Raw genomic sequence first — 16,295 nt, forward strand, 5'->3', positions numbered from 1 at the left:
ATCATATTTCATAGCGAAATATGCTATCCAATCAATTTCACGCTCGATCACATTTGAGTGATATATTCACATGGGACTTTTTCCAGGCTTAATTCCATGCATCACATGATATAATTTTTTTAAAATGCAACATCTATAATTAGTTTGCTTGACTTTTCTTAAAAGCAATGATTGTTTGACATAACACACAGCAATTAACAGAATTTGCATTGGATATGAGGCTCCATGAATGTGGGAATAACTGGCATCCCAAGCACTGTTAAGTGATTCGGAGAGCCGGAGAATGGACTAAGAGTGTATAATAGTACTCAAAGGTAAACCGTGCATGTTAGTGTTAGAGCCTTCCCGTTACCTCTCTTTCCCATCCCTGGTATTCTGTATGCAATGTCTTCATTTCTCAATTATACTCATTCCAGTATAAAAAAACATCCCACACAATTTGGTTTTGCACGGAATTTGGCTAAATTCCAGCTCTGAAAACTAAAACATTAGCGTGACTATCGCGCAACAAACATTACTCTCATATTGCGAGGGTGGACCAGATGTTACTTGAAGGGATCTCAAAGCTAGCTCTGTGATATCCGCTTCTGCGGGGCTGTTCTCTAATACAAATGGGTGTACTGCTCTGCGAGAGCAACACATGACTACTTCGATTTGTGATACCATACCAACAGCACAATTATAAAAAGATTTGGGGGAGAAGAAAAAAACACCCCCCACAAATATATTTTATGAAAATCGAGACAACCCGGCCACGGCAGGGATTTTTCGGAAAGGCACCGCGGATAACAATTCTCGGAGGCTGCCACCTCGACCCCTCACGTGACAGAAGGCGGCAGCCGTCGCAGCCACCAACGCGGCCCCCAGGCACAGCCAGCGGCGGTAGCGGCGTCGGGCGCGGCACGGCGACGCGCCGGCCCCGCCGTGCGGCGGCACCCCGGCGCCTGCGGGTCGCGGGTCGGGCGACTCGAACTCGGCGTCGTCGAAGGCCACCAGCAGGGAGGGACGCAGGACCCGGAGGGTTTCGCGGGCCGCGCGAGCGCCCGACTGCACCGCGCCGCTCATGAAGCCGCACCACTCGGTCGCCGTCTCCGTGCCCGCCCAGTGGATCCTGGTCATTCAGGCTCAGCGTTTGACATCCACGTCGTGTGCCGTTGTGTGTCATTTATGCAGCAGACTCACTCACGACGTGGGACCGTTAGTGGGGTTGCCGAGTACAGTCCGGGGCAACCCTGTCGGGTGGCCAGGGCTTAATTTTATCCAGAGATGCCCGGGGCTGAGCTCCTGCTATAATTGACCACACCCCGCCAGCTCCAAACCTTTAAAGAGGGGGGCTGAGTCCAACGGACTCCATGGACATCATCTCCTGCGCACGACCTTGTTAAAGAGGGCGCATGCCAAATACTCGGACGAGCCACGACTGTCAATGTTAAACAAACTCGAAACGAACGTTAAACAATTAACAGAATGAGTTATTTTGTCTATTATGCATCCCAACTCTCACTCCTTAAGTAAATATTATACCAACATTTGTTTAAGCTATGGGGCTAGTCTAGGGCAATCGAGTATTGGTAGCAACCACCATTGCTACAATTGGTATCATATGGTGAAGATAATGACAATGTCACCATCAGTACGTATTACGAACGGGGCTTAACATAAGACAGGTCTGTCTGGGTTGGCGGCCCAGAAAATATTTCCGCGCCCGGCACAACCACAGCACAACCAGCCGTCCATCCCTCACTGAAGCTGTGGTTACGAGTCATGTGTCTCCTCCAGTCTACCAGCCACCCAGAAAACATTCAGTAAAAATTTCAGCCTTGATGACGATGGTCAAAATTCAAAGTCGAATTAATTATCCATGATGTAAACGAGCGCTTGAGATCTGCACTCATTTCCGATTAGCAAAGTTGGCTAGGTACCGTGTGTAAGAAGTTCAACACAATCATACTCATCTCCATGATAGGCCCTAAGCAGGGGTCAGCCTTGTTGCTATAGAAGCCACATTTGAACGTTTGCAATCTTTTGGGACTGAGTCGTGTCCGATAATCACAACACCACATTATTATTTTGATCTCTGTGTTTTTCCAGGAGGCCCCACTGTGTCTAAACACTTTTTCCGGAGAATTCTCCTGTGGGAAGGAAACGGGAATTCCGGGAAAAGCACAATGCGATCTAAAAGAAGAATGATAAAACTGCACTTGAATGTCAACTACCTACTTGCTCTACTGCCCCCCCCCCCCCACGTTCGCCTGGATGCATCTGGAAGTAGATATGTCCCACAATGATCTCAGTGTGATCCATCAACCCAACCTCTAAATCCACGGCTTACAGATGTGTTCCACTTTTCACAGTCATCACAAGTAAGTTAAGGCACTGCATTGCATAAGTACAAATATGAATAACTCCATGTTTGCTTTCAACACTGCCTAATAGCATAACAAGATATAAAAGGCATTGGCCCTTCTCATGTAGAGGTGGGAATACCCATAATTCACCCCACCACATGCGAACCTGCCGGTCAACTGCCAATGGACACTGCTGGGTGTCGCAGAGACGGGGGGTGGGGGGGGAGGTGTGATCGTGTCAACTGCCGCGCCGGGGGACCGAACTGACGGCCTGGATTTCAAATCTAATGAGCTGCTAACCATTACCCCACAGCAGCATCCATATACATAATGTTTCTATCATATTGCAGTTATGAGTATAGCAGGCTGTATTAGTACATTACATGTGCCCAGGATATGACTCAGCACAGTGATGTCCACACGAAGCAAAATCGAAAAATTAATCAACACATTTGAGGTAAATGCACTTTTTAAATCTGTGTATATATGTAAGGTTATTAAGAAATATATTTTTCACCCGGGCAACGCCGGGTACTTCTGCTAGTCTATACGTTCCATTCATTGGCTACCACATTCTGATGAGCTACCCCCCCCCCCTCTCCTCCCCCCTTCAACTTGCTTATAAGGGATTACTTCTTGAATCATTGCCTCACTTGATGCAGCTAATTCGGCTGTGACGGTCCCACCTGATGACGGAGACTTGTGTTGCCTCCGAAACGTCGTGATTTTTGTTTTTATTTTATTTTCATTAATTTTGATGTTTTACCTACTTGACTTTACCGAAAAAACCTAAGAATATATATAAAATCGCAAATCTGTCTGTCTGTGTGTGTGTCTGTCTGTCTGTGTGTCGCCGGACCATACGCAGTTTCATTGGACGAAATGTGAGGGATTTGCGAGACACGATTGGTCCGTTTGGTTTTCCACGGCGGTTGCCCCTGGCAACGGGTAGCGACGCATTCGCTGCGGGGTGGACGCCATTTTTAATTCCCGTTAAAAATATGCGCACGCATTAACACGCGACTCTGAGGTAAATTCATCAAAGTTTCACGTCCTCTTCACTCCCCCCCCCACCCCAATGTGTGCAATTACTGTTATAGGGTCGGTAGATAATACAATTATAGCGATTAGACAGTATTATTGTAGCGCGGGGGGGGGGGGGGTAACGGCCCCAGTACCCAGCCTCAGTCGGGTGGGCAATTTAGGCGAGGTCGGAGGCTCTGCACGGTACTAGGCCTCGACACCCCACCACACTATAGGCCATACATATTACTGCACAGCGGCCGAGGAGATCGTGGCTGGGGGGGGGGGGGGCAGGGGTAGCAGCCCATCTGTGTATATATGTAAGGTTATTGAGAAATATATTTTTCACCCGGGCAACGCCGGGTACTTCTGCTAGTCCTTTATATTAAGTTCGCTTGCTTGCGTGCTTGCTTGCTTGCTTACGACCGTGCAAACCTTTCGGTCGTTTTTTAACCCACTTCCCGTGATCCAATCGAGCTGACATTTTCCACACAGACTCGTTGTGCGTGACAATTAATGTTCGTGAAATTTTTTTTCCAAAATTTTACATTTTTAGGACAAAAATATTATATTTAATTACCAATTGCTTAATGGTGCAATGCAATCATCTGACCCATAGGTGGCAGCCATCTCAAGCTAGAGTACGAGAGGACTCAAGCCGCCACGCATATAAAGGATTTATAGTGAAAAACTTTGTTTTTACTGGTTATACTTTTTCTCTTTACTTCTTCCCAGGCACTGCTCAACTTTGTAATTCCTTCCCATCGTCTATTTGTTACAAGTTCGTATAACACCCTTGCTCAATTCAAGAAGCATATTAACTACTGTCTATGGCAACTTGATTAATTGTGATTCTGTCCGGAGAAGTCTCTAATTTTCCACGACTAATATCCTTGATTGTTCTCAACATATTAGTGAGACACCATCCAGCGGCTTTTAAAATGAGTTAATTTGATACGCATCACTTGCAGGGAGATTATTCCAGTAATCTACAGCGCTTTTTACAAATAATTGCCTTGTGAATTTTCTCTCAATGAGAAGAAAATCCACTGTAAATTGTAGGTAGGTATAAACATTTGTGAGTATGCAGAACATCACATTGCAGATGCAGCTGCCTCTCAAACCAATGGACAAATGTGACTGCAATCACAAATCTCACGCCATGGACCACATGGCAAGGCTACTACCGCCTGCCTCGATCATTCAGATATTCACCAGGATACTCCCGAAGGCATCGCCTGGCTCACTCACCGTTTAAGCATGGAGGGATATTCTAGTGATCTCAGCTCCTAGGGATCTCATCTCTTGGTTAGTGATCTCAGCTCTTGGTTAGTGATCTCAGCTCTTAGTAATCTCATCATTTGGTTAGTGATTTCAAATGTTAGTAATCTCAACTCTTGGCCAGTTTGCATGGATTTGAAGGTTCAAGTCTCACCACTTGATAACAGATTTGACCGTATCTAGATGCATCGTCGGCTTTTATAAGTAGAGGTTCGATGCACTGTGATGTCATGAAGAGCTCGGCCAATTAGTCGAGTCATTGACTGAAAATGGTAATCGACTTCTTTGGTGACCAAACCGAAGTCTCGCTTCCTGAAGGTGGGAAATGTCCCACAGCCACGTTCACCTCCACGCGGCGGATTAAGCCGACGATGGCATCAATCCCCGCTCATCCCCACCCATCACCTCCCACATAGCAACACACGTGGGAACAGAGCTGAGACCTTTTCCCCCCCAAATATTTTCGTCTTAGTCAATTACAAGTAGTTGAGTCATTGAACCGATAATCGGTGAAGTGGTCAATTACTTAATTGGATAGCCCAGCTTAAATGTCCTGAATAAGAGGCAATTATGTGCATACATTTCTTATGGCTTCACTCAAATACCTATTTTAAAATCACAATTTTATTTACAAAAATACGGCTCTGAACCTGACTCTTTTGCTTGCCCAATCAGGAATTACTCATGCCACTTCAGGGGTGTTTATATATATAAAAATATAGAGAGATATGCATATAACAATATATAACGGTGGGTTTTACTGGCTTACATTCTGCTGGGTCTTCCAGTCAAAAGGCACAATGCTTTTTATTTCAAAGCATGTCAGCGCAAAAATAAACATTTTCAATGATTAAAAACTTCCCTTATATATTCTCTGAAACTAGGACGCATCACTAAAACGTATATGTGATCCCTCATTCACCGTTGCTTATATTCGCAATTGCTTATCGTATCTTATCATTGTGTTATCATTTTATATCAACATTAACCTAGCTGCATTTGCTTGTTTATGTGTTTCTTTATTTTTCAAAATTATGGTTATGGGAAATATTGTCTAAAAGCAACACCTTTCCATTGTCCTGATGACACCGATATAATTGTAGCACGGCTGACTTACTTTGTAAATCAGTCCAAGACCAGACACAATACATTTATATCAAGCCACATTACAAGGACAAAGGAGTGAAAGCGGTAGATCTGTTATCGGGAGTGCCTCGTTCAATATGAAGATGACACAATAATGGAATCGTGACGAGTTTATCAGCATTTAAATCATTTTAATCCTAGATAACTCCTGCTCAGCAAAATTGCAGTATGCAAAATGTGCTGCCACTTTTGAGAAAATACAATACCAAGGATGTGACCAATTCACTGAACGCCATTGGCTGGCTCCTTCCAAGTGTAGTGACATAATGGGTCACTATGGCGCCTAGCGCCATCTACCGACAGAGAGATGAATTGTGGGTATAGTGGCCCTCTGCCAGCAGAGTAGATGATGTCATGGAATAGGTCTCTGGGGCTGGCAGAGTAAGGGGCAATTGAGGACGTAGTAGCCCGATTGGCTGGCAGGGGTATGTGATGGGATGTAGGCTAAAGGTGACAGAAGGGGCACGTGACACGTGTTGGAGGGCCCAGAACCTTCTAGTGAGTTCCAGAAGGGGGCAGGGCCGAGGGCGGAGCCAGGCAGGGGACACGTGGAAGGCAATCCAGAACCTACTAGAAGGTTCTGGATGGGGGTGTGTCCGAGGGTGGAGCGGGGTCACGCTGAGGGGCCTATAAGGGGGGTCCTGGGGCTGCATCGGAGCTGTTTGCTAGAATGGAACCCACTGTGCTACGTCTTCTCTTCGGTCTCCGTGCTCGGCATCGTGAGTCAGGCAGTGTGCCGACGGACCTGACCCGTTTGTGTAGTTACCCCGTGGTGGTTGTAGAATAAATGGCATTGCCTCCTGAATCAGTGTGTCTCTCAAGTGAACCCACGACACAAGTAAGACGTTTGTAAAAATGAGGCCTCAATCATGTGCTTGAACCGGACTGGCTGCCATGTTTTGAGCTCTTTTGGAGGACTCAGATCTGAAAGCTGATTGGTCAGCTTTGATGAATGTGTGATTGACTCAGTTTTGAAGCCAATCTGTCTTTTGTTTCCAGTTTCATCCCAGTCTGATGAAATGCTTTGTAACCTTCAACCAATATGCGATTATATTGGGTTCCTGAGTATAGTGAGCTGATGGTCTCAGCCTGGTCACCAATATGTGAACGTGTTTTGCTAAATTATATGTATCTCCGCGAACTGAAGTCCTTCAGTTTTGCATGGAACAACACACTGTGCAGGGCAGGTAGAAGTGTGCATTTGAGATCCTTGAAAGTGACTTCAGAACTAGTTCTATGATGTTACATTCTTGAAGATGTTCTCTGACACAAGGTGCTGTTAGACTGCTAATCTTATTCAAAATTGCCAATAGCACACACTGGTATAAAATAAAAAAAATGTCAATGATAACTCTTAACCAAAGCAGAACGAGTCTTGCTTCCTTTGCTGCCTTGGGAATAATAATCGTGTAAAGGTACACATGTAAATAGTAACATAAATACAAACCTGTGAAACGGCCTCCGGAGTGCCGAGTGGTAGTATGTTATCATCCCAGGAACCATCACATTCACGGGACATCCTGTGCTGTATGGCTCTCTGCTCCAGTCCTACCAAAGTGGAAAGCACAACGAGACATCCCGGGAGAGACGTTATTGCACTCGGCGTCGCCTTCTGCCTCTGCAGATACAAACTTGTGCAGACAAGTCGAGGATACAAACTCATCGTTTCTACAATTTTGCGGTTCGCAGCGCCCGTCCCGTGGCAATGAGAGATGATCGGTGGACTTGGCGGTCTAGGAACGCCTACGATGGCCTGCTGAAAGCTGCCTGACGACAGAGTCGTGGCTGAGTGGGCTTGGCGTTACATGTGGCACCGCGAGTGATCTTGACCGCGTATGGCTAAAACACCCAGAGTGCATCCAATATCCAGCCGGATGCCATAAGCGAAGCAGGGTTTGTAGCCTGGTTGATTAAAATCATAATCTTTATTTACACTGGAGGAATCCGATTAGCTATAATGCTCTTTTTCACATGTCCAGTGTGGGCTGCCGACATGCAAATAACAGGTTGTCATCGGCTGTGCGTGGCTACAAAGTGGGTTGCAGTGGGCAGTGCAGCATAATCAATTGTTAGCCTGTATATCTGAGCTCCCATGTATATAATTCCCACCTTCACCAACCTACACTGCCAGTGTTATGATATTTCAGCGAACATATAATTAATATATATAATTATATAATCTGTAAATACTTTTACCAAGTGAGCGTTAATCAGGTTTTATTTTCAGAGGTGTGAATAACACACGTACGAAATGTAACACATTTTAATGACAGCAATAATACAATACGTTCAATATGTATTTGAAAAGGAATATGTAATTAAATATATAAATGTATTGCAAGCCATCATTCAGAGGAAGACAAGTATCTTTCAGCAAGGTTATGATGAGTGCAAGGAAGCATGAATTGAGTACTCGATGGGAGGGAAGAGTGACATTGATTTTTTCCAGCACTACGCTGTAGGTTAAGGGCTGCAAAAATTCCAGAATATATTTTTACCTCCAACATTAATGTGCATCTGCCCTTATAATTATGTACCATGCAGTAGCATTGCATTATATGCGTGGCACGAGCCAGCGATTCGATATATTGCCAAGATCTGATTTTGCTCTTAAATTTAAGAAACATATCATTATTTGTCTTCTTACCGTTCCATTAGTAAATGTTTTCTGTCTCGTACAGTCAGTTTGCTCCGTTACCCTAACTGTACCACTTGCACATGCGTACATTTTGAATACATCTTAAATGATCGATTCTTACGCACACCACATCGCAAGAGAAAGATTATATTTTAACAAATTAATCAGTGGACACACGGGCAATGTAGTATGTGTACACAAATATCTGACATTTATATTTTGAGTGTGGCACTGAGTCCTGGGCCAGTTGGGACAGCAGCAAATGCATGCAAATGGCAAGTAGGACACAACTGATGCTTTTAAAGAAAATGAGTGTCACGCGAAAAAACATAGCTGAGATGAGAGGGGAAGGAGAGCGAACGATGGCACAGGGAGGGAAGGCTTTTATGGTGAACGCTGAAGGCAGCAGCGGCAAAGAGACACATCAGTCTTGGGGAGAGTTTTCCACATTACCTTCTCGGCGTATTCCAGATATCCGGCAGCCTTTCCTCCGAGGAATTTCACGAGGCTTTTGATTACGGCCTCCCGCCTTTCTTCAAGCTGACGTGGCACAAAGAGACCCCAATTCACAGCTACTTTTAAGCCAATGAAGGAACCAGCATGATGTCTTTAAAGAGAATTAGATTTTTTTTGGCTCGTTTAACATTTTTGACAGAATTCAAAAGCCATGTGAAAGTGAATTCACAGCACGTACAAGCTCAAGTGAGAGTGGGATGGTACCCATCTGTATTGCTGACCCTTAGCCAAAGGACTGAAATTCCTCCTTTCCCATGGCAAAGAATAGTCTCACTGCATGGCCACTAATAATTACCCACATAGTGGTACTATAATCATATGGACGGCATAGGGAATGAGATTAATTTGTCCACGATCGGGATTTGAACTCTCAACCTTTTGATTATGCGTCATGTATTCTTAATGCAGTTCGACAAGGCCAGTTTGTTTTAATGCTATAATTTAGTTGCTATTTTTTATATAAAAAGGACAGTAAACACATTTTCTAATAAATTAATTACATTTTAGACAAATTTACAAAAGGCACAAACAAATTATTGTGCTTAATAAGTATTTTCTTTTGATGATTATCATTTTGTCAAATGAAAATCCAGTGGGACAATAATTCACTTTTGAAAGACAAATCTGGAATAAAATACCAATGACACAAACACTATGTAGGCTGGGTGCAAATATTCCAGTACAAGCAAGAATTTGTGCAAAAAATAAACAAATACAAGCTGCTGAAGTTAACATATTTAAAACAACTAAAATATTGACACGTAACTCATGCAGGAATGTGCTTCTGTGGCAGACAGGAAGATTATAAGTCCGAATCCTGTTTGCGATGTTGATTTGACCCATCATTTCTCCAAGGTCTATAAAATAGGCACCATTTTGTGGGAAGTCAGTAGTGATGGTGGTTAATGGCCCTAACCATAGGAATATGGAATTTCCACCACTGGATCAAGACCACCAACAGAGACGAGCCCTTGTTTTCAGCAGGGAGACACTTTTAATCCTTATGTATTATTATTAAAAGCGTGGTGTTTAGCCTTTGTTACTTAATGAGACAGGCTCTTAGTTTACCTCGTCATTCAAAAGCTGGCCCTTCCTACAGCACTGTGCCGCAGCGTCGATGTATATCCAGTTGCGGGCAAGGCGACAGTGCCCACACAGACAAAGCACTAATCCGAACAAACTCTTCTCCTCCTCACTCAGCCCAATTAGTGTAGTGGAAGGTTATTCCACTTCTCGAGGGAATCAAAATGGGGACATCAACCAACAGCCATTACCGTTAAACGACATAAACCCATATTGATGATTGAGGACGATTCCCCCGGGTAACGCAGCTGATCACGCCGAGTATGATAAGTACGTCACGTCGTGAACGGTTCCCCGGTTCCTGGGGGAGATGGCAGCAGCGTCACCAACTCATTCGAGTGGAAAGTCACCAAACGAATCTAAGAAAGTCCCTAGATGTCGATAGATAGATCTTCCAAAGTCATCAAAAATGTCACGAGGAAATGTATCAAGTAATACGCACATCTCTGCACTTGTGGACAATTTTAAAACATGTCTTAAAATGTATTTATACACTTCCATTTATTCAACTATCAACTTAATTAAGAAAATGGATGTTAGCATTTATTATTAATTTGTTGTAAGTTTCCTGAGTTATTTTTATGCTGAGTGTTTTCTGCTGTCTTGTACAGTGCATTGAGATCCTCGATGAAGGGCGTTTGACAAGTTTAATTTCTATTATTAAACTGTTACAGGATCCATAACACATTCTTGGAACGGCTCCCAAATCTGTTTTAACATCCTCCACTGTGAAAGTGGATAGATCCGTTGCTTTGGAAACATCACGGGGGGAAACCAAAAAAAGCCGCTAGATCTAGCGACAAAATCGTGAATTCGGCAACACACGCTGTGGCTCACGGGCCACAGCTGAAAACACCCTCACATTCTGTGGCTCAGGCTTTAGGGACTGGAGGACATGAACTCAACTCTTTTTTTAAGCGACCTGGCTACAAATGATAGCTCAACGAAGTGGTTCAGGTGGAAATGTATAGCAGACAAATACTCTAAACCAGCGGTCTTCTTTGCGAGGCCCGCAGGCCAATGGCGGTCTCTGGTGGTGGCCTTTTGTGTGGCCCCTGACGTGCGACCGCTGACAGTAGACAAATGTGAAGACACCCCTGGCAGCAGGCGGTGTGGTGGCCCTCACACTGGTGAAGTCTTTTTGGCGAAAGTGGCCGCCCCCCCTCTAAAAATGTGAATAACACTGCTCTAAACGGACATGGGTCTGGTTGTGCCCTTCTCACCGTCTTGACCGTCCAATGCCCAGCCTGGCTGCCCGCGATGAATCCCACGAGGGCGGCATTGCCGTGCGAGGTCGTGGCGTCGTACGTCACGCTCAGAGGGCTGCCACCACCGCCGTTGCACACGATCTCCCCGGAGTAGCCAGCCTCACGCCAGAACGCCTGGCGCATGCGAGGGCGAAGTGAAGAGGACCGGAGACAAATCCCCCGGATAGCCTCAACACACTGTTGGGGCCAGCACGTCACTTGAGGGGGTGGGGGTGGCCAACACCACACCTGGCGGCCTTTGTCTCCAAAGTGGCGATGTTTACACACCACACCAAGTACCCATTTGAAGCTGAGTCAACCTAGGGGAGGCCCTGGATCGGTTCAGATAATCGTCACTGCTGTTAACCGTGAGCGGGAGTCGAATTTGAGTCGCCGGGTTCGAGCACAGTGTGCTAACCACGATGCTGCTGCTCCCCCGACTTGAGACCAGGCAGGTGATCACAAGCGATGCATGTGCACGATGGAGCATGGTGGAGTTGTAGTGCTAAATATGTCTTGCGCTCACCTCTCGTGCAATATCGTTTTCACTCTCGCGCAAGTCAGGCTTCGGTTTACATATTTAGTATTTGTGAGCCGTTGCTTGCGGACCACTGCCCTATCCGTCAGGAATGATGCAACGCTCTAATCATACACACGTCAAATATTGCGTGACGATTATTTAATATTCATGCAAAGTAAGTACAGGTAACATGCCGATGATATTATGAGCTTCAAATCTGTCCGTCCCTCTGCCCTTTCCCCCTATAGCTGGAGGAAAGTGGTCATGGAAACAATATAATGCTCATAAAATTATACCCATTCCTTTAAAATTTAACAAATATAATGTACATAAAATTATACCCATTCCTTAAAAAATTTACAAATATAATGTACATAAAATTATACCCATTCCTTTAAAATTTAACAAATATAATGTACATCAAATTATACCCATTCCTTTAAAATTTAACAAATATAATGTACATAAAATTATACCCATTCCTTTAAAATTTAACAAATATAATGTACATAAAATTATACCCATTCCTTTAAAATTTAACAAATATAATGTACATAAAATTATACCCATTCCTTTAACATTTAACAAATATAATGTACATAAAATTATACCCATTCCTTTAAAATTTAACAAGAGAATGTATGCTTGGGTTAGGTTACAGAATGGCTAGTGAATATTTATGATTTTTTACATTTACACAAAATTGACCACCCCAAAAGATGCCACAAACCGCACTTCCCTCTTTTCCCGCGATGACCTCGTGATGTTCCGTCTGTTCTGGGAGCTTTCATAAATGTGCTAGAAGGCCCCACACCCAAGTCAGGTCAGCCCAGTAAGGCCCACTTTCTCAGTTTATGAACTGGGCCAGCTCACTTCCCAGTGGTTGTGGGGACATAGCACAACATATCTGTAGCAATATCCCCCTCTGTCCTCCTTCTTCAGTCACGATCTCTCTACTGCCAAATGAAGGCCTCCCCCATTGTCGTCATCCCCCACAGTCACCTGACGCAACATTTCATCTAAGTCCTGCAGATGAGCTGATCTCATTGTTCTATCTCCATGCGTTGGGATTATTTTGCTATAATTTTCCACATGATAAGCCACTTCGTTGATCTAACATTTGTGGCCAGGTTGTTCCTGAGAAATAATCCATTAGGTCAGTGGGCCTTACCTGGTAAGATAAACATAATTTAGTTGTATTTGTATATATTTTAAAAGTGATTTGTTTCCCTTTCCAAAACTTTGCACTCCTATCGTATTTTATATTGTTTGTTGTTGTAACGTTTTGAACTGTGAACAAGAGCGTTATAGCTCATCAGATTCCTCCAGTGTAAATAAATATTCTGATTCTGATGTCCCCTCCTTTGTCAGCCATTCATGTCGTCAGTTTTGACTATTGGCCACGATCCATTCAAGCACTTTCTCCTGTCCAAGTCCACTTTTCTGAACAGTTAATATGATGTCTCTAAAGTGCATTCGTTCTCGATGTATTTCCCTTTATGTCTGTCAGTGTCATTCTGTGCATATGTGGAAAAACAATCTCTAAAGTGCGCAGAGCTCTGTGCCAGCACATCCTGCTTTCAGAGCTTATTTTTCCATTTTCTCTGTCAGTGTCCATGTTGCCAATCCATATGTTTATAGCAGGTGATATGCACTGATTGCAAACCTTCCTCTTTGGGCACATTGGTATGTTTCATGATCAATTTTGAAAATCATTTTGATTGCAGTCCACCTTCAACGCTTCACTCAGCTATATGCAAACCCTGATGCGTTTTCCAATTGTGTCCTCCAAACAAACATTCATTTGTTTTACAAAATGTATTTTGTGCATCACCTTCGTTTTTCTCAGATTCATCATGGGCCCAAATTTGCCATCTTTATTAACATCTTAAGGTATTTGCTGAAATAAATTTAATTGGCAGTTATAATGACCGTGGCATATCAGAACATGAAATGGTTGTTAATATTTTCTGCATTTATGTTCATGCCTTTATTTCTCCAATACAATTTTCGGTAAGAAAATACTCGGATGCGAGCCACTTAACCAAACCGCAATAAAAATGTCTTCCTTTAACGAGGTTTTGATTTATGGACTACGCTGCAAAGCGACGGCCATTAAGTCTTAAACATCTTTCCTGGCTGTGGGCAACAGGCGCCCTGTGGATGTGCAGCCGTGCTCTGCTGTAATGGCAACGCATTATCTCTGTCTCACCGTTGGGTAGGTGACTATGAACTTGATGAGATGTCCCACGGGCATATTCTGTGTGAGACGCTCCCTGTCCGCAGGAAGTGCTGGCTCATAGTGGATCTTAGCTGGGAGGGTGGTAAATGTGCACACGCATAGAGAAGACAAAGATCCCCCATATAGCCTTAACAGACTTTGTGGCAGGTGCTTTTAGCGAGCACCTATGATGGCCAGCACGGCACACGAGGGGGTGGGTGGCCAGCACCTCGCACGGCCGTCTTTGTCTCCTGAGTGGCGATGTTTACACCACACCAGGTACTCATTTGAGGCTGAGTCGAGTTAGGGGAGGATCAGGACCGGGTCAGATAATCGTCACTGGTGTTGACCACTGTTAGTGACAACCTCTTGACGCTGCTATCGCGCACAAAGGGGGTGGTGGGGCCAGCACCACGCCTGACCGATTTCATCTCCCCAGTGCTGATTTTTACACAGTTTCAGTTTCATTTATTTGGAATAACCCATGTGAGCCATTCGGCTCTTGATTCGGGTGCAACCGCAACAAAAAATAAAATTACAAGATACATTTAAAATGTACTGTATGCAAATTGAAACATCCCCTCGAAAAACAATAAAATCTTCCAGAAAAAGCACCATTTGTTTATGCTGCGTACAAAAATGTGCAAAAAATCCCATTTTGATGTTAGATCCAAATAACAATCATAATACAATATAGATTCAAATTTTAAGGATAACTCTATACTATATAAAAAAATCGGGCAAAACTAAACCTTTCTAGAAATTACTAAAACAATACACACACCACCCAGTAATTATTTGAGGCTGAGTCGACTTAGGGAAGGCCCACGACAGGACCGGTTCAGATATTTGCTACTGATGTTGGCTGTGAGTCGGAAGTGAAATTCTGGCCGCCAGGATCATATCACAAGAAGCGACTCACGCTCCTGTACTGCCACTCCCCACACACAACACACATACACACACATACACACGTGCACACACAACACACATACACACACATACACACGTGCACACACAACACACATACACACACATACACACGTGCACACACAACACACATACACACACATACACACGTGCACACACAACACACATACACACACATACACACGTGTACACACAATACACATACACACACATACACACGTGTACACACAATACACATACACACACAACACACATATACACACACGTGCACACACGTGCCGCACGTGCATATACACATGCACCGGTGCACATACCCAGACGCACAGATTTGTACACACACGTGCCCACATGCATTTGCGAACATACATACACTCACGTGCCCACAGAGTGACACATACTATTCATATGTCGGTGCTCAGAGCGTGTTTTGTGCCCTTGAGTGTGCTATTTACATAGCGTAGGTGTTTAAAGGTCAAGCCAATGTCTGTTCCCTGCTCGTATGAACAAAGGGGAGCTGACAATGCTCATTGCTTGCACTTTGTCAGTGCTGATAATTCCACATTCCCATGGCAGGAACCAGTGAGTTTATGGGACTACTACTTTTGGCTTCTACAAAACGGTACTCATTTTACTGAGAAATTAAATTACGAGGGTGATCCATTTATATGTACCCTACAAAAAATATAGTAAATTACAGATAGAACAATTGACTTAAAAGCCCCTACATGCCTCCCATCGATTATTTGATCAACACACCGATTTAACCCTTTGGGGCCGTCCATAAATGACGTAACGCACCTGGGGGGGGGGGGGCAGACATTTGTGACGATGTGTGACGAGGGGGGGGGGGGGTGACGTCACATCACAATGCGCAACTTTACATATAGACAACACGTTCTACTTAATTAAATAGACGTTTTAATAAATGTTTTCTCCTACAACATCAGAGTGCAGCGCCAAATTAAATATGCACTACAATGACAATAGTTTAAAGCGATTTGAAGCATGTTTTATTTTTAAAGTGGGGGGGGGGGGCAGAGCTTTGTGACGTCATATTTGAGGGGGGTCAGACTTTTTGTGACGCCGTGTGACGAAGGGGGGGGGGGTCAAAAATCGTCCCAAATCGCGTGACGTCATTTATGGACGGCCCCTTTAACAATCTCCTCGAAGATGCACGCAGCCCTGGCCAGCATCGTACTCGGTCGCCTCTTGAGGAGAGGGTCATGTGACACCAGTGCGATGCCTACAAATGAGTTGAAGAATCGGTGTATGTGTATATAATGCTACATTTCTGATATGGGTGACTATTTCCCAGGTATGCACACATATTCAATATACATGT

General features: G+C 44.1%; 1 protein-coding gene across 1 annotated transcript in view; it reads right to left on the bottom strand.

The window, feature by feature from the left end:
* Positions 1 to 503: 503 nt before the first annotated feature.
* Positions 504 to 16,295, bottom strand: part of LOC144944643 (putative flavin-containing monoamine oxidase A) — a 40,712-nt gene continuing 24,920 nt past the window's right edge. The window contains exons 9-13 of the mRNA XM_078872996.1: positions 14,015 to 14,115; positions 11,259 to 11,417; positions 8,890 to 8,976; positions 7,246 to 7,346; positions 504 to 1,111 (exon numbers count right to left, since the gene is read on the bottom strand). Coding sequence (XP_078729122.1) covers positions 730 to 1,111; positions 7,246 to 7,346; positions 8,890 to 8,976; positions 11,259 to 11,417; positions 14,015 to 14,115 — 830 coding nt within the window. The 3' untranslated portion in view covers positions 504 to 729. The remainder of the gene's footprint in view (positions 1,112 to 7,245; positions 7,347 to 8,889; positions 8,977 to 11,258; positions 11,418 to 14,014; positions 14,116 to 16,295) is intronic.

This window comes from Lampetra fluviatilis, chromosome 35 (genome assembly GCF_964198595.1).
Source record: "Lampetra fluviatilis chromosome 35, kcLamFluv1.1, whole genome shotgun sequence".
In the NCBI taxonomy this organism is placed as follows: Eukaryota; Metazoa; Chordata; class Hyperoartia; order Petromyzontiformes; family Petromyzontidae; genus Lampetra; species Lampetra fluviatilis.